At 48.5% G+C, this 25,430-nt stretch overlaps 1 protein-coding gene, 1 long non-coding RNA gene and 1 pseudogene across 2 annotated transcripts; 2 read left to right on the top strand and 1 right to left on the bottom strand.

Moving 5' to 3' along the window:
* Window positions 1-7,052: 7,052 nt before the first annotated feature.
* On the top strand, window positions 7,053-9,109 carry LOC136551897 (uncharacterized). The gene is made up of 3 exons (XM_066543429.1): window positions 7,053-8,052; window positions 8,157-8,385; window positions 8,487-9,109. The coding sequence occupies exons 1-3, from the start codon at window positions 7,223-7,225 to the stop codon at window positions 8,649-8,651; spliced, it is 1,224 nt and encodes a 407-aa protein (XP_066399526.1). The 5' UTR covers window positions 7,053-7,222; the 3' UTR covers window positions 8,652-9,109.
* A 3,604-nt stretch (window positions 9,110-12,713) lies between these two features.
* LOC136551896 (protein IQ-domain 26-like) lies at window positions 12,714-14,859 on the bottom strand (annotated as a pseudogene).
* A 306-nt stretch (window positions 14,860-15,165) lies between these two features.
* Window positions 15,166-16,503, top strand: LOC136551895 (uncharacterized). Its single transcript, XR_010782688.1, has 4 exons — window positions 15,166-15,660; window positions 15,790-15,822; window positions 15,945-16,155; window positions 16,227-16,503. It is a non-coding gene; the product is annotated as an uncharacterized lncRNA (long non-coding RNA).
* The last annotated feature ends 8,927 nt before the right edge of the window (window positions 16,504-25,430 follow it).

Here is a 25,430-nt window from a genome sequence, read left to right as displayed (position 1 = left end):
TATGCGGACATCTCCCAATCTAAATATGTTTTAGGATCAACAGAACCAGAAAAAAGAGGTATCTTAAACTTAGTTTTAGAAAAATGATCATTATTACCTTGGTTATTACCTCCCATACCACATCGGTTAAAGTTCAACCAATTACGGTTACGTGCATCCTCAGCACGTCGAGCTTCGGCTTCAGCCTCCACATCGCCATCCTCCTCCTCAGCATCCTCGCCTTTGAGATCATCATCATCAGCATCTTCAGGACATGGTTCAGGATGTCATTGTTCAACATCTTCAATCCTCTTGGCCAAGTTGGTGATTCGTTGAAGGATCTCATTAAGCTTGTCATCAAGAACGACACGAAGCTCATTCTTGGAAGCACAATCATTGAAATCTGTAGGTGTGTCCTCGTTTCCTTTGCCGTTGCCTCTGGCTTTTTCTAACATGGTTAGTAGAAAGGAGAAGACAACACAAATAGTATTATCCCTACCAACTACTTAGGTTATGGACAAGGAAAAATAAGGCACTCAACTCTCAAGCGTCTTACCACGGTCTTACAAGTGTTCTCACCAAAGCAACAGATGGTGCAATCAGTCGGTGACTACGATACCGTTGTAGCTTGAGTGTAATAGTTGCAAGGCAAACCTGTACTTGGTTAGAAGAAAGTAGAGCTTGGATAGGCACAATATAGTAGCAAGGAATAGCAATATTCATAACTAAATAGCAAAGCTGAATAAGTATCCCGAGTACTTGTCTTAGTTGCTGGTCTATTCACGTTTCAAGTACCAGATGTATTAAGTGATGTGAATAGTAGGAATATGATTAGAAACACGGCGGAAATCAGCACACGCAAACATAGCTCAAATGGCGCTCTCTATGTGCTCCTCTAGATATTGTTATACTTTTGCCTCTCTCTTTTTTCTCTATTTTTGGGTTGTTGTTTTTTTTTGGATTCTTTGACTTTTTATTTTTATTTTTTTATATTTTTTCTTCACTTAGGAGCACAAAAGAAGTAACCACAAAAAATATGAGCTTAAACAAGTGAAAGGCGTGGTCTATGGAAAATTCAGAAGATGTGCTCAAAATTGATAAAAAGCTGGTGACCACGAAAAGAGGATCTTGTGACCAGGTTTTGGCTAAAATATTTTTTCTAAACCCGATGAAATCCGAGTTCATATGCGAAAACTAGACCAATTTTGAGAACTGACTCCGAATTAGAGGACAAAACGGGAACAATGCGCGTAAAAGTTGTTGCAGCGGCTATGGATAGATGCAGACAGTAAAGATAAGTGTAACAAATTAGATGGCGTGGACTAGGGTTTGATGGATACAAAGGAAACACAACAAGACTTGAAGGTGTTCACGGATTATGATAAAAAACAAAGGAAAAGACACAAACTGGACTAAAAACGATCTAAAACCAGCAACCAGAACTTGCCCAAGAACACAAACTCAACAATGCAAAACAGAAACGAAATTGCACGGTACAACGAGGCTATAGGACAGGGAATATGAGGCGGTGTATATTTTTTTGGCTTTTTATGGACTATAGGTAATACAAAAACAGTAACAATCTAAAAGGGAGAATAAAAGAATACCCAATGGGCGACAAGGTCTCTGATACCACTTGATGTAAACAAGGCCTGATCTTTCGATAGGTATGATAGCGTCGATTGATGTAGACTTGATGTTCATGATCTAGGCTTCGAACCAAGACTTTCGGATCCTCATAACCGTTACACCACTGCTCTATTGGTTATCAACCACGCAAACGCGATTGATCTCGCCAAGAAGGCTTTCCTACAAATGAATCGAGAACACAAGTAAGAACGGGATGAACGCAATTTGAAATTGCAAATAAATATGAGGCTTATGATAACGAGAAGAAGTTTAAGTCTTTATTCGAAAGGACTAATCGCCACAGGTGAACAAGATAAAGAACCGAGGCCCTGGTTCACAGCAAGCGGCCTTGGCGGCACAGTTGTAGCAAAACGACGTCTGTTTCATGAGGAAATCAAGAACTAAACAAAATCCAAAACCCTAACGAGAGTGACGGAGGTATAATATAGAGTCTTGGGCGTCACCCCCCTGGACACGCCCCTAATGGGCCTAAACATGATACACGGTCCAATGGACCAAAAGATGGTGTCGCAGCACCCAGGTAGATTCTGGACGCTGACTTGTTTTGACGATTCCTATTGATTCTGAAGGGATTTTGACGTGAGACCACTTGCATTGGTTTCCTTAACTAATTAGCTTTCCATCCATATGTGGATCGTCGAAAACGGAGCCCGAACGCGCTCGTGTGACCAGTTTTATGACAGACTGGTCCTATAACTCGAGATGGGCTCCAACTTCAGTTGGACTGAGCCTCCACCATGAGAAAGATGAATTGGATGCCCATGCTCGACCTCCTCCTATCCTTGGCTTGTATGTGACAGAGTGATGTCCTCATCATGTCCCTCTCTCGCCCATTTGTAACCCGTACTATAAACTTTTGGTGCTAGTAACACGAGCAGCAGCAATGAACTGGACTTAGGGACATTCTACCTGAACCAGTATAAACCTCGTGTCCTCTTAGCATACCATCCGAGCTAGACATGCATTACTAGGAATTTACTCGTTGGTAGTAACTCGCAACACCAACTCCTTTAGTTAGCGATTATGCGCGAAGGCCCCCGAAAAGACTCATCTTCGCATCGGGGAGGTCCCCGAAGCCCTCACGCTCGCCAGCTCGGCGGTGGGCGGCACGAAGCCACTACGCCGGCCAACTAGGACCCACGTAGACCTAGCTAGGGGGCTGATGCTCACCTACGGACCGACACTGAAAGGTCCTTGTTTGGTTTTGGTAATTGAGTGACAACTTAGGTGGACTAATTGTGTTTATGTGAGATACACAGGTGATTAGTCCACAGGTACATGTGTGTGAGCAACATATGCCATGAAGGTGAAAATGGCTTGGAGATGTTGCAAAGCTCACACATGTGATGATGAAGGAGCTTATTGCACATGAGACATGACATTGAGTCATGTGATCAAGGTGGAGAAGATCAAGACAAGACTTGGCTTGATGGACCGGTTGCAAGCGTGAAGGGCAAGTCGAAGGCTTTGGAGTGATGGACCGCGTGGCGGTGAAGCTTGAGCAAGACTTGGCGCCGATGGACGATGGCAACGGTGAAGAGCAAGTAGAGTCAAGATCGATGAACCAATATGATCATGTGATGATATGAAGTGGATCATATTATTGTTGATCGTGTTGGTGCATGTGTTGCATCGACATTGAAGGAGATGGAATGGAATGCGCAAGGCAAAGGTATAACCTAGGGCATTTCATTTCACCGGTCATAGGTGTGTAGAGAAGTTTATGACCGGGTTTAGGATAGATGGCCGTACTATCAAGAGGGGCAAACTTGTTTGCATATCGGTCATCTAGTGCCACTCGAGTGATCTAACTTTGCATTGTCGCTAGGATCGAGTGGCGTGGCAAGTTGAGTGGCTAACATCCTTTGGGAAATGATTGTGAAATGCTAACACACTTACACATGGTGGTGTACACTTGGTGGTGTTGGCACATTTACAAAGGAGGTGGTGTTTGCAGGGTTGAGATGGGTTTGGGTCCCTCTCTCCCTCCCGCCGAGCTTGTGAGGCGGGATTCGGCGCTTTCGGGAAAATGGAATGTCTATTTTCTATTGCGCCGGATGCAAATTCTTGTGGTTAGCACACTTGAGCAAGGGTGAAGAGAATGGAGAAGATGCTGGCGTCGGTCAACTGACCGGACGCTGGATCTGAATGCACCGGACGCTGGCAGGCTGCGTCCGGTCGCGCTGACATACGGTGACACAGTAGCTGGAGAGTGACCGGACGCTGGCTGCGTCCGATCGCGTTCGACCGGACGCGTCCGGTCATGCTCGGGAGCTTACTAGAAACGACCGGACGCTGGGGGTTCAGCGTCTGGTCAGTTGAAGCTGCTGCGTCCGGTCAGGTCAAGTGACCGTTGGAACCAGGACACGTGGTCGTCTGTGGGCGACCGGACGCTGAGGTCCAGCGTCCGGTCAACACGACCGGAGCGTCCGGTCGGCCCGACCGTTGCCCAGTGAAGGGGTAACGGCTAGTTTTGCCCTTGGGGCTATAAATAGAAGTGGCCTTCGGCCATGGCTGGTGTGGAGCACCTCAAGGGACTTAGTGTCCATGCTTGTGAGTGCTTGGGAGCCCTCCATCACACATATACTTGATAGTGATCATTCGATTGTGTGAGTAAGCGATTCTAGTGCGATTGCATCGTCAGGTTGCATCGAGTGGCACTAGGTGATCGAGTTGCAAGCCGGTGGTGCTTGTTACTCTTGGAGGTTGCCACCTCCTAGACGGCTTGGTGGTGGTCTCCGTCGAAGCGCGCAAGAAGCTTGTGTGGTGCTCCGGAGAAGTGCTTGTGAGGGGCATTGTGCTCGCCCCGCAGGAGCCGCAAAGAGCAACTCTAGTAAAGCGTGTCATTGAGCTACCCTCACTCAAGGGGTAGGTTCTTGCGGCGCCCGACGTGCGGGCTTAGCGGGTGATGCTAATTAGCCGCCGAACCACCAAGTGAGCGGTCGACACAACGGGGACTAGCGTGTTGGCAAACACGTGAACCTCGGGAGAAAAATCATCGTGTCAACCTTGTTCTTCCCGTTTGTTTGCATCCCCGTTACACAAGCTTGCGTTTACATTCATATACATTAAGCTTGTGTTGTTGCTCTTGTAATTAGATAGCTTGTGTAGCTTGCTAATTACCTTCTTGCTTGTGTAGCATAGAAGTAGCTCCCTTGCGTGGCTAATTTGGTTTTAGTAACCTTATTAGTCACATTGCTTAGTTTGTGTAGCTAAGTATTTGCGCTCTCTAATTAGACATTGGTTGCCTTGTTATTGAGCATAGCTAGTGAGCTTAGTTGGCTTTGTGCTTTTGCTTACTAGCATGTGTAGGAGCTCCCTTGTTGCTTAAAGTACTAGTGGCATAGGTTTGTGTAACCTTGCTCCTAGAATTGTTTAGGAGAGCTCTAACTAGCCCGGCACCTTTGTTGCATAATTGTTATCTTTGCAAGGTGCTAGTGAACATATATAGTGGGGTATAGTCTTGGCTAGACCGATAGTTTTAATTCCGCATTTGTATCGATTAGCCGACGCAATTAAGTTTTAGAAAAGACTATTCACCCCCCCTCTAGTCGCCATCTCGACCCTTCAGACACGCAACGCTGGGCAGCGGCTAGAAGACCAGAGACGAAGTAGGACGACTTCTGCACATTAGCGCACAACCATCGATGGTGATGACAACATTCCGGTGAGCCACGGTGCTAAGGAAGTAGTAGAGGTAGCGGGTGAGTATCAGCGACTCACCAAGGACCTGGCCGAGGCGATGGTTCGGCTGGAGACGCCCCGAGCAAGGCTGACCACGTACGCACGGTGAGCTCAGGACGAGTCGTGACGGGCACGACCGCATTAGCAATGTGGGGAGAGCGGTAGGGGTACGACTTAGGTGCACATGGTGAGGAGGGGTTCGAGGCAAGTCTAGCGGTGCAGCCAATCTGGCTCGAGGTGGTCAGATGGGAGCTGCCCTCGGTGATGGGCGGAGTCGTCCTTATCGGCACGGTGGCGGGAAAAAGCTCTAAAATTGAAGCTTGGCCCTGCCCGCTTCAAGGCTGGGTGGGGTCAGACAGCTAGAGGACTTAATGACAAGGCCGTAAATGCATTAAATCTGATTGAGGTGAACTCTCCCTAGCTGATTGCGAGGGCGCGGCTCTGACGGCAGAGGCGGCAGGGAGAGGGGATGGGTCCAGGCTCTGGCCGTCCTCACCTTGGTGGCAAGCGATCGGTCGGACCCGAGGCAGCGTCTGCGCTCTCGCTACATGACAACGCAACCAGACCACGTGCGCGCGCGGAGGCGCGCGGAGGCATGTGGGGGGCGCGGCTTGTGCGGCCGCAGCGCCATTAAGGCGAGGCGACGGTGCAAGACAACCGGGACAATCCACGTGTGTGCGTTGACAAGGCGAGCAGCAGCAGCGCAACACGGCGTCACGGCGACAGCAGCTCCGCACGGCAACGGCCAAGGGCAGCAGTGGCTGCGCCCCGACAGCTCGGCAAGGCAGCAGCGGTGGTGACAGCGACATGATGGCGAGGGGAGCAGCAACACAGCGGCTTGCAGCTCGAGGCCACAGCCAAGCCACGGCCAGGCCGGAAGCAGCCTCGCTGGCCACATGGGGCAGCGCGAGTTTAAGAAAGTCAGCGCGAGTTTAAGAAAGTCAGTTTGTGACGATGGCTAACAGATCTTTCATCTTATTTGTTGTTGTCTCTCTAACCAAGCAAAAAAAAAAATCATTCTCTCTCTTCAACGAAATATAAGACATGAAACCGTTCTCTTCTTAAAACTTGAGATGGAATAATCTTTCCCCCCCATCTTCGTAATCAAACGCACCCTTGGCGAAACACTCCAAATGTAAGCGGAAGCAGGGGAGACCAAACCGAGTTGGCCTCGAGTCCCTCTCGCGGTCTCGCCGCCTCTCTCCCACCGGCGCCACGCCGCGCGTACGTCTTCGGTCGTCTCCCAGCCCAACGCGGCGACCACCAATCCGTGGCCCGCGCCGGTCTGGTCCCGGGCAGCAAAAAAGCGCCCCGCGGCACGTGCCCAAAGCTTGGACGCACTCACGTCACCGCACCACACGACGCCTCCGGCCTCCCTCGCATGCCCAGATCCGAATTCGGTGGGCGCCACCTACACCCACTGACAGCCTCCCCTCCCCTCGTCTTCCCTTCCCGGCCAAGCGCCACCAAAGCCTTCCTCGACCCCGAGAGAAGCCCCCAGGACCCGACCCCTCCGCGCGGCGCGCGCGTCTCCCGCCCAGGCCAACCAAACGAAGAAGTCCGTTAGCCGCGACCGCGAGGCCGCGCCAACATCCCCCTGCCGATAGGGCCCACGCGGCAGCGAGACGAGTCGGGACGGAACGAGACGGGCAGGTCGGCGCTGGTCACCTCACCTCCCTCCCAGGCCCCCCCTTCCCCTTCCCTCCCGCGGTGGTTATAAGAGACCCCTCCGCCCCGTCCTCTCCTCTCTTCTCTCCGCTCCACCCACTCCCGCTCTGCTCCCGTCGATCTGCCTGCCTGCCCCGCTTGCGCGGCGCGTCTGCTCTAGGGATTTGATTGAGACGGAGATCCGCCAGAGATTGAGGAGAGGGACGGAGGCGTCGGGGCCGGGGAGCGGCGGCGGCGAGGGATGGACGGCCACGGCGGCGGGCCGGGGGCCGGCAAGCTGACGCGGACGCCGTCCTCGCTGCTGCGCTCGCCCACGGTGCGCAACTGCTCCTCGTTCCAGGCCGTGGTTGTCGAGGACCCGGAGCCCGACGACAAGAAGGCCCAGGCGCACCCCAAGGCCCGGCCGCACCACTTCCACCCCGGCGGGCCCGCCCACCCGCTGCTCGTCCTCGCGCTCCCGCTCGCCTTCCTGCTCCTGCTCCTCCTCCTCCGCGGCGGCGGCGACGGCCACCACCTCGCCCTCCTCGCGGCGTCCGCGGCCGCCGCGCTCGCCGCCGCCGCGGGGGCTGCGCGCCTGCTCCGGGGACGCCTGCGCCTGCGCCGCTCGCCGGGCTCCGGCTCCGTCCAGTGGTTCATCGGGGACGACGACGACAAGCCGCAGAAGCGGGCGGACAAGGCCGCCGCGCCGCACGGACGCGTCGTGCGGGAGGGCGTCGAGTTCTACAGCAATGGGGACTGCTACGAGGGCGAGTTCCACAAGGGCCGCTGCAACGGCAGCGGCGTCTACAGCTTCTTCGGCAAGGGCAAGTACGAGGGCGACTGGGTCGACGGCAAGTACGATGGCTACGGCATCGAGAGCTGGGCGCGGGGCAGCCGGTACCGCGGCCAGTACCGCCAGGGCCTCCGCCACGGCCACGGCGTCTACCGCTTCTACAGCGGCGACTGCTACGCGGGCGAGTGGGCCGGCGGCCAGAGCCACGGCATCGGCGCGCAGACCTGCTCCGACGGGAGCTCCTACGTCGGCGAATTCAAGTGCGGCGTCAAGCACGGCCTCGGGAGCTACCATTTCAGGTGGGCGCTTAAGCGAAATTCCACGGCAAATCGATTCCTTGGCGATTGCTTGAACTCTGAACACGGGTTGCTAATTTCGACCGTACCGCTCAAATTTGTTTCAGAAATGGCGATCGTTATGCGGGCGAGTACTTTGGGGACAAGATCCACGGGTTTGGTGTCTACAGCTTCGCCAATGGCCATTGCTACGAAGGCTCCTGGCACGAAGGCAAGAAGCAGGGATTTGGGATGTACACATTCCGGAATGGCGACAAGCGATCGGGGGACTGGGATTCTGGGACTCTCAGGATCCCCTTGCCCCCGGCTGATCCTTCTGTTCAGCGCGCCGTACAGGTAAACAACAATTTTCCTGTGCACATCTGTCTGACTAAAAATTTACCTTCTGCAATTGCCAATTCTTATGGTGGTGGTTGCATTCTTGTCCATTCATTCAGGCCGCTCAGCGAGCTGCGGAGAACGCATTTCGCTTGCCTAGAGTCGATGAGCAGGTCCACAAGGCGGTCATGGCCGCCAACAGGGCGGCCACGGCCGCTCGAGTAGCTGCGATCAAGGCAGTCCAGAACAGGATGGATGGGAAATTTTGTGACACCTATGTGTGAATTGTTGTGTGCGAGACCATGTTTTCTTTCTCTCCTCTCCTTCTAACTGTACATTAGGGTAGTGAAGGACAATAACTAATCAGTGAGGTCAGACGACCGGGGCAGCACAACCGCATGCTCCGAGTTAGGGTTCAGCAACGAACGGGAGCTGACGAAGAGCGGAGCTGGCAAAAAACCATTTGCGAGAAACGGCTCTGATTCTGCCATATGGCTATCGGAGGTTCCCTTCCTCCTTCCTTGCAACAAGCTGTAACTGTACATAGATCCAAGTGTATCAATGGAAGAGCGAGTTTTTCCAATGCCCTTTTCAGTCTTCATTCACTGCTTATTATTGCTCCTAAATTATCTGCGTGGATGTGTGCAGGGCACTACACACAGTCACAGGAGTATAGTACATACTCCTATAGTTGCTTTGCATCTGCGTTTCCATTGCTCCAACCACAGGAGTTAATTTTTCTCTCACAACAAAACAACTTTAGCCGGCTTTAATACCAGCAGAACGAACCTTGTTGGACTCCCATGTGCAGTGATTCTCCATTTGCAAATGTACTTGGTGGTGCACATGGGGGACTGTAAATTTCCCTCTTGCTCTTTGTCCAACAACTTGTATCTCTGATGGTGTAGGGCGCACAAGACATAAATAATTTCCAGTGGCCTCTGTTGTCGATCCACTCCACTCCCTGCACCTGAGCCCACTGTGTTTTTGATTTGAAATCTAGGGAGAGCAATTCATTCATTCATAGCTTTGGGGTGCCCTGGGCTCTGGCTGCTCCAGATTTTTGCACCACAGGGGGCATGAATGCTGGAGAAAGGATTCCGGAAATGTGAAGCTGGCACAACGCATTGTTGGTTGCCGGGATCCCCTGTTGCTTCAATTTCTTGCATTAGGACAGCTATGCTATGCCCATCTCTCAATTATCCTTGCACTGCATCATGTGAGATATGTCACTCATTCCATAGTGTCAGAAATGGTGATAATTCTGAACCTTTTGTCCCCCTATACATGTTCTTGTCGATCATTGTTCTTTGTAGCAATATACTACGCTTCGGGAGCAGTGTGGTGATGAAATGGGTTGACCTGTAAAATGTCGAGTTCAGGAGCATGAACATCGGAACATGCAGACATGGCCCGGCTGCTCTAACCTAGAAACTGTATGTATCCTAGACGGCTAGACACATCCAACAGGCTCAACACTCTGATTTGTGACCTCGAGTACAGACCGAACAGGAGATAATCTGGGAGCTTGTGATGATACTTAAATTGCCTCTGTTTTGCTCTGGAGTTTTGACAGAGCGTGCTAATGAACTGGGACTATGTTTTCGATGCGCTGGAGAGTTTTGCAGAACCTATGCTCCGCTGAATCGTTTCATGAAGCTGACTCTGAACAGCAAGTCTGTGAAAACAATACAAGTCTGCGGCTTGTTGCGCAGGCATTGATGACGGACGATCACATGTATATTCATGTGCTCTTGGAGAGATTAATCCTTGTGCTATCTGTTCTCAGCCTGATGTTATCTCACGCCATCATGCAGTCCTAAAGCAAGTGCATCATAATTTTTTCCCCCTTATTAATAAGTTGCACAAGCTGTTCTCCACGCCGCCGGCCACTGTGCTTGGCAAGAGCTTTGAGCCAAAAAAAAAAAAAAAAAAAAAGACGGGCGGCCTGAAGAAACGGCGGATGGTTTTATGTCAGGTCAGGTCAGGAGCAGCTTCTTCTATATGGCTGTATCCCTGTGATTGGAGTGGAAAGCAGCATATGATACAATCCAACTCGTGCTTCTCTTTGCTTGCTACCCTGCTTTTCTTTTCCTTCTTCTGTCTACGGGAGCAACGGGCTCGAGACATCATAATTGGTCACACTCATCACATAGACTAATTGTAATTAAGCTCGGTTGCGGGTCGAACAAAGCATTATAACCTGCTTATTAATTCTAGGTTCAGGTCCCTCAATCATCGCGACATGTTGATTGGATGACAAGATGGGCATCTCGGATTGAATATTTGCCCTGTTTGCTTAAACTTATTCAGAACTATTTTTCCGTAATAGAATAGTGTTTTTCTCTCATAATCGGCCTGTTCGCTGGTTGGTTTCTGGGCTGGTTTGGGCTGGCTGAAACCAACAAACGAACAGGGTGAATATTTCAACATAAGCATCAGCATAAGCCAAATTTCAACATCAGCGAACAGGGTGATTATCATCTCATTTACTCATTTTAATATTCCAATTATTCATTCATATAACTTTCTTCTTTCTGTGTGTGAGTTTCCTGCGTGAAAGAAACGATATAAGACCACCATGTTTCATGATGCTTGCTTGCGTGAGAAGCGAGGTCGCACGCAGACGCAGACACAGTAACCCCCTTCTCCCTTTTCGCGTTTTCTTTTACCCGGCTCTCAAAATCTCTGTGCCGTCCCCGTTCACGGCTCCAAATTCTGCGACGGCGGCGCCGCAAATAAAACGCCCCTTTCATTCAGTCGCCATCAGATGAGGTAGCCATCCTCGCAAAATCTATAGCTTTTCTCGCCATTTTGTATGCGCGTGGTGCGACCGTGCGAGTATGATACATCACTCATGAGTCGTGAGGTAATACGACGACATCGTCGTCGACCAGAAAAACGGGAGCGCCGTAACACCCCCCCCCCCCTCTCTCTAAATATGTGTTGTTTTTATTTTACGAGAAACACTTTTAACTAAATATATATTAAAAAATATTAACATTTATGATATGATAGAAAAGAACTTTTAATGTAGTTTTTAATAAATTTATTTAGAAATACAAATATTTATATGTATTTTTTATAAATTAAATCAAACTTGCGTGAGCTCCCACGTGGGCGCGGGACTCAGGGCAGCCGGCCATGGAAAGCATCGCCTGGCTTGTAGTTTTCGCCTGTGGCAAGCGTCTCTGGATGCAACCACTTCGTAGGACGGTAGCCAGAGCACTTTTGCCGGCTTTCCTCCCAGGAAGGAAGAAAAAACACAGCTTGCGTACAATATATTTTTTTGACATGGAGTTGTTTTATTTCCTCCTCGTGTATGTATCACAGTCACTTTCATACACCGAGAGAAAGAAAGAGAAAACATGAATGAAGGTATGCATGCAGCTACGCCAAGGCATCCAATTTACAAGTACGCGGCCTTGTCTGACGCATCACTCAGACGGGAATTAGTGTCCGGTAGGCTTTCTATCATCAGGCACCGTCGTCTGTTGAGTGCTGAGCCAGCCGGACGCTGCATGCCAAGGCGACGCCGGTGGGGTTGACGAGGGCCCAACATGGCCAACGAACATGCTTATCGGCTTATGGCGCGAGAGATAATGTATTTATTCGCTGTACCGGTCGCTATATGTGTGCGTGTGTGAGAGAAAAACAGGCAAACAGCTTGTGATTGTGAGGTGTGGTGACTGACTGACTGATTGTGATTGTGAGGTGTGAACCTGGAAGGGATAGGCATCGTGAGAGGATATGACCGTATCGTATGGGCGCATACGTTTGGAGTGATTGAATGATTTTTCCATGCCATTGTTTTCTTTCATCAACGGTTTTGGTTGGGCAGGATGGTCACTGCAGGGTGCTGGATAGAGATGTAACAAGTGCAGATGTAGTCGTGCGGAATCATGCGGCGGGGATGCAATGCAACAAGTGACGTTAATTTAACCGAAACTCGTGCCCTTAAAAGGTCTCTCTCACGGCTACGAGTTTCTCCAGGATAGCGCGTGTAGCCTAGAGGAAAAGGTGAAATAAAATGTTTGGTTGCACTAGTTCTTTGCTAGCGCTTGGCTAACTTCTCGATCGATGACAAGTACTCGAAGGAAAGTAGAAGAACAATGTCACTGTTGCAAGGATTTGGTTTGATAAGTTTATTGGCCGCTGTGACTGATGATAGGATTGGTGGTGAAAAAAAGGGTGAAAATATAGCGGCCACATATTGCTCAGTACTGCCTCTGTCCCCATTTCAGAGTCGTCCTAGCTGTGCTTCTAGCTGTCCCCGTTCAAAGCATTATACATACATCTAGGAGAAAATTCCTTCAATGCCATCAAAAGCTATACTAATCCCTTCATTGCCATTCAAATCTATAAGTTCTCTTCATTGCCATTAATTTATAATTTTTGTTCCCTTGTATGCCATTGCCGTTACTTTTTTGTTGATCCATCGTGCATACCGTTAAAACTTTGCCATGGTGGTGTACAGGTGGTGTCTAGCTCAACCAACGGTCGGCCAGTGCCAGCGATGGCAAGACGTGCCAGCTCACCTGGACAAAGGACTCCGTCGTTGCATACGCCAGGTTGGAGTCGGACACCGACGACGCCTCTCGGGAGCCGACGAACTCGCCGTTCCTCGCCCGGCGAAGCACTACACGCTGAAGCTGAACAGCAGCACCACGAACCCTGAGTCAGTGCAGAACTTGTACGGGCAATCCTCCCCGCCGTCGGCCCCGTCCAGCGCCTACGCGGCGCCGAGCGCGCCGAAGTGGAGCCTCGGTGACGATCTCAGCAGGCGGAGCGAGACCCGGGCGTCGGGCCCCGCCGACGCGTTGTACGCGAGGTGGCCGGCCACGGGCGCGGCCAGCGCGTACCGACGCAGCGCGGCGAACGCGGCCGTGGAGTTTCCTACGAAGCGCTCGAAGACGGTGGTGAGGCGGCGCGCGAACGGGGCCGGCACAACGCGCGGCAGGATGGTGAATCCCGTGGCATTGACGCCGTCAGCCCAGAGCGTGTTGCTGCGCACGCGCAGCGCCCAGACCCGGACGCCGCCCACGCCGGAGAGGTTGGCCGGGAGGGGCAGGTCGACGAGCTGGCTCGTGTTGGTGGTGGTGTCGCGGAGCAGCTCGGATGCGCGGGCGCAGACCGCGGCCTCGACGCTCTTGGCAGGCGAGGAGGAGTCGTGGGAGGCGAACCGGGGCGTGCTCTGTGCAGTATTGGAGCCCCGGCCGATGTCGCGCTCGCGGGTGCTCCGCCGTAGTGAGAGCCGCGCGGGCTGCTGCTGCTTGCCGCCGGGAAGCGGCGAGCACGACGGCGTCGGCGCCGCGTGGCGGTGATACTCCGGCAAGTGGTCCGGGTTGTACCTGCTGGTGATCCGCGAGGACCGGGAGCGGAGGTGGCAAGTGTCCGTCTCCACGATCCGCGGGCTGCGCTCGTAGTTGGAGTCCGTGCTGTCAGACAGCATCCGGCGGTGCACCGGCGTCGCCAGCGGCTTCAGCTGCACGTCCCGAGCAAAGATCCTCTCCTGCACGACGAGGGACCATATAAGATCAAAAGCCAGGCTCCGAGGTGCAACTTCATCTACACGTACATCGTTAATCATGCAGCAAGAGTAAAAAAAAAAACATGTAGATTACTTCTTGTTCCATGGATTCCGGTACGAAGCATTTTTTACGGCGATGGAGTCGGCTTGCAGCCGCATGAGCGTCTGCAATCTGTGCAGCGTCATGGCTGCCTGCTTCCTCACCAGGTAGCCCCGTACCAACGCCTGGATCTTGACGAGTGCTCGGGACGATCGATCGTACAAGGTAACCTCTGAATGTTTTCTGGATCACGACCACGGCACGGTGCTCTCGAGCTCTCGCGTCCTCCCTTGGCCTCATGACCTGTCGCGACCATTCCACCGCGGCAGGAGGAGCGACGGCGTCGACACCCGACGACCGCGCGCCGCCGTCAGCTCCGCTCTTCCTCTGCTTTGCGAAGCTCCACCTCTTCTTCTCGTTCTCCGGCCCGTCGCCCCAGTCGGTACCGACATGGTTCGCCTGGAGTCCTCTATGCTCCTCCTTTCTGCCCGTCAGTAGCTGCTTGAGCCATCTCACGATGCGCCTCATGGTGCGGCAATTCTCTGCGCACGAGAATGCAAGGAATGAAGAAATCGGTCAACGAAAGGAATGGGGGGCAAGCTTTACAGCAAAGGAAGATCAACAGGCGAAATTCATCAACAGAACTACAAAGAGTATAGAGCAATAAAAGAAGAACGGAGCGCTGCAGATGGGAATTTTGGTGGGGAAAAAATAAACTGCACTACACTCAGATGAGAAATCTCAGCAAGCGAAGAAAGCGGCAACCTGAAAAGAGAGCGTTTGCGTTTGGTTTGACAACGGCCGACGGACGCGCCTGGAGCAAGAAGCACCGGATACAACCTTTTCGTTCGTGGCGCTGCTGTTCAGCTTAAGTGCGCAGCGCTTCGCCGGGCAAGGAACGGCGAGTTTGTCGGCTCTCGAGAGGCGTCGTCAGTGTCCGACTCCAACCTTGCGTCTGCGACGAAGGAGTCCTTTGTCCAGGTGAGCTGGCACCTCTCGCCATCGCTGGCAACACCACCTGTACACCACCATGGCAAAGTTTTAACGGTGTGCACGATGGATCAACAAAAAAGTAACGGCAATGGCATACAAGGGAACAAAAATTATAAATCAATGGCAATGGAGGAAACTTATAGATTTGAATGGCAATGAAGAGATTAGTATAGCTTTTGATGGCATTGAAGGAATTTTCTCTACATCTAGGGAGCTTCCAACCAAATTCAAGAAATCTTGCATGTACCTGAGTGAAGGCTAAAACGACTCTAAAATAGGGACAGATGGAGTAGGTTACAAAAGTGTACCGACAGCTATCCCGATCCATCACAATCTGCCCCATTTTTTTTATAATTTGGCCATTTTTTAAAGAAAATTTACGTTTGGCCCCCCCTGGAAGACGTAAACACATCTTTGGACCCTGGGGGTCGGCGTCAGGACTCGTAGCGCCGAGGTAACACGTCTCGGCGCCACAGATCTTGGCTCCGAGGTACCTGGCCGAGCACAGCAGGGCAGCCTAGGTGGCGTTGACGTGGCCGGTACCTCGGCGCCACAGATCTTGACGCCGAGCATAAATTCAAAACCCACGGCCAAGTTTCCCTTGCCGAGGCTGCTTTCATTTCTTCCTCCTACCTCTTGGGTTCTTCCTCTCCCTAACCCGCCCAATCTCTTGAATCGACGAATTTGACCTTGGATACTTGGATTTGATCCATACATCTTCGCGAGCAAGGTATCCTCTCTCCCCTTATCATTTTTACGCATTGATTTGGTATTTATTACGTCTATTTGCAACCCTAGATACGTTATTACCTAATATTTGAAGTAATTTTTTTTTATTTTTTGTATTATGTAACGGTAGGATGCCAAGACGTGGTAAAGCTAGCAAGCCAAGGTAATCTTTTATCATCGTGTTATATTATGTTTTCATTTATGTGCAATAAATAGAAAAACCCTAGGTATAGGCTTTAATGTTCATTGCTTTCGATTCTTAGAACAAATTTGGTTCAATTGTAGTTATGGCTGGATGATCGGAAATACCTTCGACCCATTGCCTCTGCCTAGTGGTGTTCCAGTGCCCATGTGCTGGTGCGGTGATCCTTGCAAGGTAGCCAAGTATGATGAAGAGGACACGTATAGGCAGAGGTATTGGATGTGTGCCAATTTTACATTTGAGCCTACACTTCGTCAGCGCCGCATTAACAAGATGGTGAAAAATTGATGTTGGGTAATAATTATTTTGTGTCAAATAAAGTCTTGCATGATTTATTTGTTTTGTAACAATTGCATTTGTTGCAGACCCCTCCACCACTCTGTGATTTTGAGCAGTGGATCGACACTGAGATCAAGCCGGAAGACAAGGAGTGGATGCAGAACTGTTACGGTAGGAGGCAGAGGACAAGGAGATGATGGAGAAGAGACGCAGAGAGGAGGCTCTAGAAAAGGAGCACAAGGAAGAGGAGGAAATGAGGCATGTTGCTTCGTATAGGGAGGAGAGGGAGAGGAAGCTTGAGCGTGCGCTCCAAGCGAAGGCAGCAATGGAGGAGAATCCCGATGCCCAGAGGAAAGAAAAGTGGCCTCGTTGCACTCAGTAGTCTTCATGACTTGCTAGTTCTATGGTTTATTCATAAACAATGTTGTCTAATCTTAGACTTTGCATTGTGTTGTCATGTAATGCACTTTAAGTATGGACGTACCTAGGGCATGTTTTGCGTTATTTAGTTTGTCGTCATGTACTTCAAATGTTGTTAGTTTTGACATATTTGTCCCATTGAGCCTCTGATGAAATTGTGACCAACCGCCTCAAAATTGTCCCTGACCTGTCATGGTGAAGTACCCCCTCAACTACGATGGCATCTTCATTTAAATTGCATTTAAGCTCATCACGAGCCCTACCAAACAACTCAGAAAACAATGGCCGATCATCGAATATCACTGGCACCCTTTGCATTCCAACAAAACTAACATTCCCAAACTCATCTTTCTCCACACTTCCTCCATGATACAGGGTGACTACGTTGTCCATCTAGTTGGTATGCACAACACCAAAGTTATTACGGGTTTAACTAATATGGGTATAACTAAATTACATACATATAAAAGTTTCTGACTCTCTACCTAAATAAATAAGTATCTAATCTAAACCACCTATCTATCTAACTACATCTACTATAAGTACTACCTATATAACTAAAGTACTTAACTATCTAACTATCTATCTAAATTAGCTAAATAAATATCTACCTAAATTACATTACTAAATCACTAAATAACTATAATAGCACAACATCAGTAGAATAGAACTAACAATCTAGGATAGTTCAAATAAGACAACAATACTATTCTCGATGTTGGGCTTATGCTTCCTAACAACCACAAAAGTCTCCATTATATCATCTTCATTCACACTGAAGAAAACATCTTTACAAATTACTAATTGCTTGCGAATTTTACAAATTTACATTCCTACCACATAGCTACCAATGTGCGTTCCTAGTTTGTCACAGCAATGTGTAATGTGCTACCAATGTGCTAGTACAATCCTACGTTCCTAGTTTCCTACCATATGGCTACAAGTGTGCAAGGCTACTGCAAGTGAGATTAGTGAACTACCTCGCTGCTTGCCTACCAGCTTGCTCCTGGGGTTGTCTGCTTTGCCGCCGCTCCTTAGCTCCTGCTCCACTCTAGTGCGGCGGTACGCCAGGTGGCCGCCGCAAGCCGCACCGGCGAGCCAGCCAACTATCGGGTCGCTCCTCCTCCCGTCCGCCCTCCCTGGCTTCCCCTCTGTGGAGGCATCGCGCCCTCCCTGGATGCGTGGCGAGCACCTAGGCGGGAGCCCAAAGTAATTCGTGCAACACACAAAGACCCGTGGATCAACGCAATACACTGGTAGGACCGCCTTGAAAGCCGCCCATGCGCGTAGAAGCTCCTTGTTATCAAGAACTCGGAGGTCGTTCCTAAACCACACGACGGCCACCCCGACACCGCCTCTCCTCAAGCTCGACGATGTGTACCTCTAGAAGGCCTCGTCTGCCACTGCGTTGGTCTCGTCGACGCTGAGGGAAGGCACCGACAACGCCACACCGTGGGGGCAGGGGCAGGGGCGGTGCCGTTGCACTGGCAGGGGAGGCGGGGACGGTGCGTCGGAGGCAGACGTGGCATGCTGGAGGGCTCCTAGGCAACGGGGGCTAGGGCAGGGGCGGTGGCTAGTGCCTTCGGTGCTGGTGGCGGTGCCGCTGCGCTAGAGGGGACGGCGCGTCGAAGGCGGATGCGGCCTGCCGCTGCGTGGCGGGCACCGTTGGTGGTGGAGGAGGAGGAGGAGGAGGAGAGGAGAGGGACGGGGAGGCGACTGGCGTGCGGGGGACGTGAAAGTGCATTTGCCCCCTATGTGGGTTTTGGTGTATTGATGACATCCAAATTAGGGACTAATATGATCTTAATGAGATATGTCGTAGCTATTAGTCCCTTGAAAGATTCAAAGAGTTGATAAAGATGAAATCGTATCGCTCAATTCTTGAAGTTGAAAAGGTAGACGAACTCAAATGCTCTCCAAAGGTTTTATTTCTGTTTTTTAGTTTAGGATCCACCGCACTATAAAGAGGGATGCAAACTTAGTTGGTCTGAGGAAGATAGAGTGCTCAAGCATATAAATAAAAGCAAAAGAGAGACACTCTAGCACTCCACGAGCATGTAGAATATTTTTCTATGACTGTCGGTGTCGGAAGTCCCGATGTAAGCCGGAACTTCCGACCGTCGGAAGTCCCGACGTAAGCCGGAACTTCCGACCATCGGAAGTCATGACTCATGCTGAAAGTTCTGACTCCCAGTCACTTAGCCTGCGTGGAGACTGTGGACGTTGGAAGTCCCGACGTGAGTCAGAACTCCCGACAGTCGGAAGTCCTAACCCAAGCTGGGAGTCCCGACAGCTGTGGTTCTGCTAGCTGGCCATCTACGCTCATCGGAAGTCCCGACGTATGTCGGAACTCCCGACAGTCATAAGTCCCGACCCATGTCGGGAGTCTCGACTCCTGGGGCTATGCTGGTTGTCTAACTGCGCACGTCGGAAGTCCCGACCGTCGGGAGTCCCGAAGTTTGTCGGGAGTTCCAACATTGACTTGCACGCGTGGACTTCTAACCCTATGTGAACAGTGCTTTCTGTTAACGTCGGAAGTTCTGAGATCTACGTCGGAACTTTCAATGTAGATCTGAACGGTTAGATTTTTACTAAGAGAATAAATAGCCCTCTCTTCACTTCTAACCGTTACGGACTCATTCACAGCTAACCCAACTTAGTCCCAACAGCTCCTAAGCAAGAAAGGCACCCCTCTCCTCCCTCCTTTGCTCTAATCTTCGATTCCCTTAGGGTTTTGAGTGAAAGGAGAGTGGATTAAGTGAGAGAATCACTTTGGCAAGCTTGAGCACTTGATTTCTTCGTCAAGCCGGTTGGTTTTGCGTCTATTACTCTTGGGGCTTTGCCCCTAGCCGGCTAGGCATTGCCCAAGAGCTTCCATCTTGTGGAAGAGCCTTGGGAAATTTATATTACCCTTTGATTTCTTAGTGAAAAGCTCAAGTGACCTTTGTGGTTACTTTGAGAGAGGCAAGGAGGTAGAATAGACTCCGACCTTTGTGGTCACCTCAACAACGAGGACGTAGGAGCTCCTTTGTGGGGTTGTCGAACCTCAGAATAAATCCTTGTGTCCCATGTGCTTGTTGTTGTGATTGCTAGAGATTACTTGTATTTGTTTCTCTCTCTCTCTCTCTTGAACTTCATTTTAGGGTTTGGACTCGATCTATGGTTTGGAGACATTACAGCGTCAATGGAGTGACCCAACCTCTTCACCAAACTACAAGGAAGTGGGGTTGTAAGATTATTTATCCATAAAGTTAAATTTGGCACTGCTTTTGTAGTTCACGTAGGTGTCGGAACTGCTAACATTTGTGCCAGAACTTCTGACGACGTCAGGAGTTCCGACCCAAACGTCAGGACTTCCGACATTGACTGACAAATTGGAACTTAGCATTTGTAGATAATTTTTAGATACGCCTATTCACCCTCCCCCTCTAGGCATTGTTAGATCCTTTCAATTGGTATCAGAGCAAGGTCTTCTTTTAGCGCTTCTCCGTGTAAGAAGAAACAATGCCGGAGTCTGACAAGATGCAAGCCATTGCCGCCAAGATGGCCAAGAAAATAGCTGAAGAGTTGATGGCTGCTCAAGTCAAGTTCTTTCAAGATGAAATGAAGAAGATGCAAGATGAGATGAGCAAGATGAAGGAAGAATTAAGCAAGAAGGTTGATGATGCAATAAGTGGCAAGAATAATACAACAAGTGACAAGAATGAAGCAAACAAAGATATCGCTAGAGATATTAGAGCCGGTGAGCATGCTCATGGAAAGGGAATATATTCAAACATGAGCTTTGACTATGGACAACTCATAAAAGGTTCAACACTACATACTCCATCCGTCAACATTGGCAAGCCACCTCACTTTGATGGAACAAGATACACTGGTTGGTCTTACAAGATGAATATGCATCTTATTGCCGCAAGACTTTGGGAAGTTGTGGATGTTGGTGTGATGATTCCTACCGATGAAGATAGAGAGATAACTCTAGAAGAAGTGCACAACCTCCATAAAAATGCACAAGCCATAGCATTGCTTGTGTCAAGCCTAGCTCCGGATGAGTTTAGAAAAGTGAATGGAATGGAAAGTGCAAAACAAATTTGGGATACTTTAAAAGTGTCATTTGAAGGAGATAGAAGTGTGAGAAAAGGCAATATTGAGTTACTTCATGGTGAATTGGAAAGATTTGTGTTCTTGCAAAATAAAACAACTCAATCCATGTTGGATAGGCTCATGGCATTGGTCAACTGCATAAGAGCTCTTGGAAGCACCGAATGGGATGACAACAAGGTTGCTAGAAAGATGTTGAGAACCTATAGAGCCAAGAACAACATGCTAGCATCTATGATCATGGAAAGGCCCGGTTATGATGAGATGACACCCCAAGAAGTTCTTTCAAAACTCAAGCATCTATCGCTGAGGAAAAGATGAAGGTTGAGAAGTTAATCGTAGAATTGTCTTTAGCCAATGACTCAATTGGAAAATTGACTAACGAACATTCATCGGTTGATGATCAAGTAGCTACCCTCAAGAATGAGAAAAGTATAGCTCAAGAAAGCCTCACATGCTTGGAAGAAAAATACCGAAATATTGAGCTAAACTATAGTACTTTTCGAGCTAGCACTTCAACTTCTCTTAAGGCAACCGAAGACTCTAATGTCTCCACTAGCAATGGTTGTGAAAGATGCTATAAAATTGATGTGAATGTATATACAACTAACCTTGTTGAGTTAGGGAAGAAAGACAAGGAGATTCATAGGTTGAAGATGATCTTGAAGAATGGGTGTAAGTGTCAAGAGCAATCCAACAAGACAATATACAAGTCATCAAGGCACCCATCAATCAAGGAAGGCATTGGCTACAATAGGTATAATGAAAAGGCCAATGAAAGGAACATAATCAATGGTGTACCTTGTGTGAAGTTCAACAATGGCGTTGCTCTTGATGAGCTTATATGCAAAGCCAATAACAAGGTCTACATTCCAAAGATCCAACCAACAAGTGACAAGACAATCAAGACGAAGCAATCCGAGGCCCCCAAGCCACAAGCACCACTTCCACGGTGCTATGCTAGTGACTATATGTGTTGTTGGGGCAAGGATGACAAGATTGTGGATTTGTGGTTAAGTATGTTGGTGCCCAAAAGAGAAAGGAAATTATGAGGAGTGTTTGGGTGCCCAAGTTTTATATGACTAACCCTCTAGGACCCAAATCTTTTTGGGTACCTAAAACAAAAGCTTAATTTGTCTTTGTAGGAATATTCCCCGGTGGAACAAGTTGAGTGTTGGATAGTGGATGCACCAATCATATGACTGGAGAGAAGGACATGTTCACGTCATTCTAACCAAGTCATGATCAAAGTGGAAATATTGTGTTGGTGACAATGGAAAAGGAGAAGTCCTCGGTTTGGGTAAAATTGCTATATCAAATGATAATTCTATTTCAAATGCATTACTTGTGAATTCGTGGAGATACAATTTATTGTCTGTCTCACAACTTTGTGAGATGTGTTACAATTGTCTCTTTACGGATAAGGGTGTGGAAGTCTATAGAAGAGAGGATTCCTCTATTACATTTACGGGCCATTTAAAAGGGGAACTCTATCTAGTTGATTTCACATCAAATAGAGTAAATCCCAAGACTTATTGAATGGCAAAATCTAGCATGGGTTGGTTATGGTATCGCCGACTTGCCCATATTAGGATGAGGAACTTGGCCAAACTTTAAAAAGGTGAACACATCCTTGGACTAACAAATGTTTCTTTTGAGAAAGATAGGATTTGTAGCGCATGCCAAGCGGGAAAACAAGTTGGAGCTAAACATCCCATCAAGAATGTTGTGACAACCGAAAGGCCATTGGAGTTGCTTCACATGGACATATTTAGACCCGTCACTTATATAAGCATTGGTGGTAACAAATATGGTTTCGTAATTGTTGATGATTATTCTCGTTTCACTTGGGTGTTCTTTTTGCGTGAAAAGAGTGAAGTCCAAGGTATCTTCAAGAAGTTTGCAAAAAGAGCCCAAAATGAGTTTGATGTCAAAATCAACAGAGTTAGAAGTGACAATGAGACAGAGTTCAAGAACACCAACATTGAAGAGTTTCTTGATAAAGAAGGAATCAAGCATGAGTTTTCGGTTCCATACACTCCACAATAAAATGGTGTTGTGGAAAGGAAGAACCAAACGCTCATAGAAGCCGCAAGAGCAATGTTGGATGAATACAAGACTCCAACCAACTATTGGGCAAAAGCGGTCAACATGGCATGCCATGCCATCAACTGCTTATATCTTCACAAGAAAAGAGAAAAGACCGCCTACGAACTTCTAACCGGTAAAAAGCCTAAGGTGCACTACTTTAGAGTTTTTGGATCCAAGTGTTTCATACTTAATAAGAAATCTAAAAGCTCTAAGTTTGCACCAAAGGTTGATGAAGGTTTCATGCTTGGTTATGGTACTAACAAACATGGATATCGTGTTTTCAATAAAACCACCGGTTTGATTGAAATAGCGGTAGACATGACTTTTGATGAAACCGACGGCTCTCAAAAGGAGCAAGTCAATGTTGAGATTGTACGTAATGAAGAAGCTACACACAAAGCAATCAAGAAGCTTGCCATTGGTGAAGTAAAGCCTGTCAAAGACAAAGATGAAGACCATGTTGTGCATGATGATCTTGATCCAACCATTCATCATGTTTCATCCAATGAACATGATGAAGCTTCCACAACAAGAAATAATTAAGATGGGAGATCAAATGAAGCACAATGCCATTCTCATGAAGATGGTGTCAACAATGAGCAAGCTCAACCTCAACTCAATAATGAAGAAAGAAGTGAAGTCAATCCTCCACAAGCTCATGATTGTGATCCTCTAATCGATCATGACCATGACGATGATGATGATGGCCCCATCCAAAGATCAACTCAAGTGCCACATCCTAGAGTGCATCAATCCATTCAACGGGATCATCCCATTGATAACATATTGGGGAGCATTCGATGAGGGGTAACTACATGTTCCCGTTTAGCAAGTTTTTGTGAACATTACTCATTTGTTTTTCCTTTGGAACCTCGTAGGGTGGAAGAGGCACTTGATGATCCAGATTGGATGATAGCCATGCAAGAGGAGTTGAACAACTTCAGTCAGAATGAAGTCTGGTCCTTGGTGGAAAGGCCCAAGAAAAATGTGATTGGAACCAAGTGGGTCTTCGTAACAAGCAAGATGAGCATGGTGTGGTAACAAGGAACAAGGCAAGGTTGGTAGCTCAAGGATTCACTCAAATTGAAGGCTTGGATTTTAGAGAGACCTATGCACTGGTGGCTAGGCTAGAATCAATTCACATTCTACTTGCCTATGGCGCTCATCATGATTTCAAGCTATATCAAATGGACGTGAAGAGTGCATTGCTCAACGCCCCCCTATCCGAGTTGGTGTATGTAGAGCAACCACCAGGCTTTGAAGACCTCAAGTATCCAAACCACGTCTACAAGCTCGACAAGGCGCTCTATGGGCTCAAACAAGCCCCTAGAGCTTGGTATGATTGTTTGAAGGATTTCCTACTTAAACAAGGTTTTGAGATAGGAAAGGTCGATGCTACTTTGTTTACTCACAAAGTCAATAATGATATCTTTGTTTGCCAAATATATATTGATGACATAATATTTGGTAGTACTAATGTGGCTTTTTGTGAGGAATTTAGTAGGATTATGACAAATAGGTTCGAGATGTCTATGATGGGAGAGTTGAAGTTCTTCCTTGGATTTCAAATCAAGCAACTCAAGGATGGCACGTTCATAAGTCAAACCAAGTACACCAATGACATGTTGAACAAGTTTAACATGGACAAGGCCAAGCCCATCAAGACACCCATGCCAACCAATGGACATCTTGATCTTGATCAAGGAGGAAAGGATGTCGATCAAAAGGTATATCGCTCCATGATTGGATCCCTTCTTTACATTTGTGCATCTAGGCCCGATATTATGCTTAGCGTGTGCATGTGTGCAAGATTTCAAGCTAATCCAAAAGAATGTTATTTGATGGCCATTAAGAGATTTTTTGGTATTTAGTGCACACTCCTAATCTTGGCTTGTGGTATCCTAAGGGCTCCACTTTTGAGTTACTTGGCTATTCCAATTTGGATTATGCCGGTTGTAAAGTAACCCGAAAGAGTACTACCGAGACTTACCAATTTATTGGTCGATCCTTGGTGTCTTAGACCTCTAAGAAGCAAAATTCCGTTGCTTTGTCCACCGCCAAAGCCGAGTATGTGGCGGCCGGTGCATGCTGTGCCCAACTACTTTGGATGAAGCAAACCCTAAAGGATTTTGGATGTGAGTTAACCAAGATTCCACTTTTGTATGACAATGAGAGTGCCATTAAGTTGGCAAACAATCCTGTAAACCACTCTCGAACAAAGCACATAGACATCTGGCTTCATTTTTTGAGAGACCACAAAGCCAAAGGAGATATCGCTATTCATCATGTGAGCACCGAAAAGCAACTAGCCGATATCTTCACAAAGCCCCTAGATGAGTCAAGATTTTGTGCTTTGAGGAGTGAACTAAATATTATTGATTCTCGTAATGTGGTTTGATGTCTCACACACACTTTGTTTGATCTAGTTAGGAGAAAAGAATTAAGAAAATATTGTGTGACACTTTCAAAATCTATTTTATGATTTTCATGAGTGACTATTGCTTTGTGTTGATTGAATGAAAGCTAGTCACTTGTGAAAATGTTAGTGTCCATCATATTTTTGCCCCACATGGTATAGTGAGTTCAAGTTGAGGTGTTTTTTAGTTTCCCTACGTTGGAAGTCCCGACGTAGGTCGAAACTCCCGACGACTGGAAGCCACGGCTCGCACTGGGACTCC

This window comes from Miscanthus floridulus, chromosome 4, assembly GCF_019320115.1.
Source record: "Miscanthus floridulus cultivar M001 chromosome 4, ASM1932011v1, whole genome shotgun sequence".
Lineage (NCBI taxonomy): Eukaryota > Viridiplantae > Streptophyta > Magnoliopsida > Poales > Poaceae > Miscanthus > Miscanthus floridulus.
The sequence above is the reverse complement of the archived record's forward strand: the minus strand, read 5'-3'. Positions and strand labels throughout refer to the sequence as shown.

Bases quoted from the DNA above. Each gene is read 5' to 3' on its own strand.
- LOC136551897 (XM_066543429.1), top strand. From the start codon at position 7,223: ATGGACGGCCACGGCGGCGGGCCGGGGGCCGGCAAGCTGACGCGGACG. The intron at 8,053-8,156 runs GTGGGCGCTTAA...AATTTGTTTCAG, and splicing joins CTCGGGAGCTACCATTTCAG to AAATGGCGATCGTTATGCGG. The intron at 8,386-8,486 runs GTAAACAACAAT...CCATTCATTCAG, and splicing joins CTGTTCAGCGCGCCGTACAG to GCCGCTCAGCGAGCTGCGGA.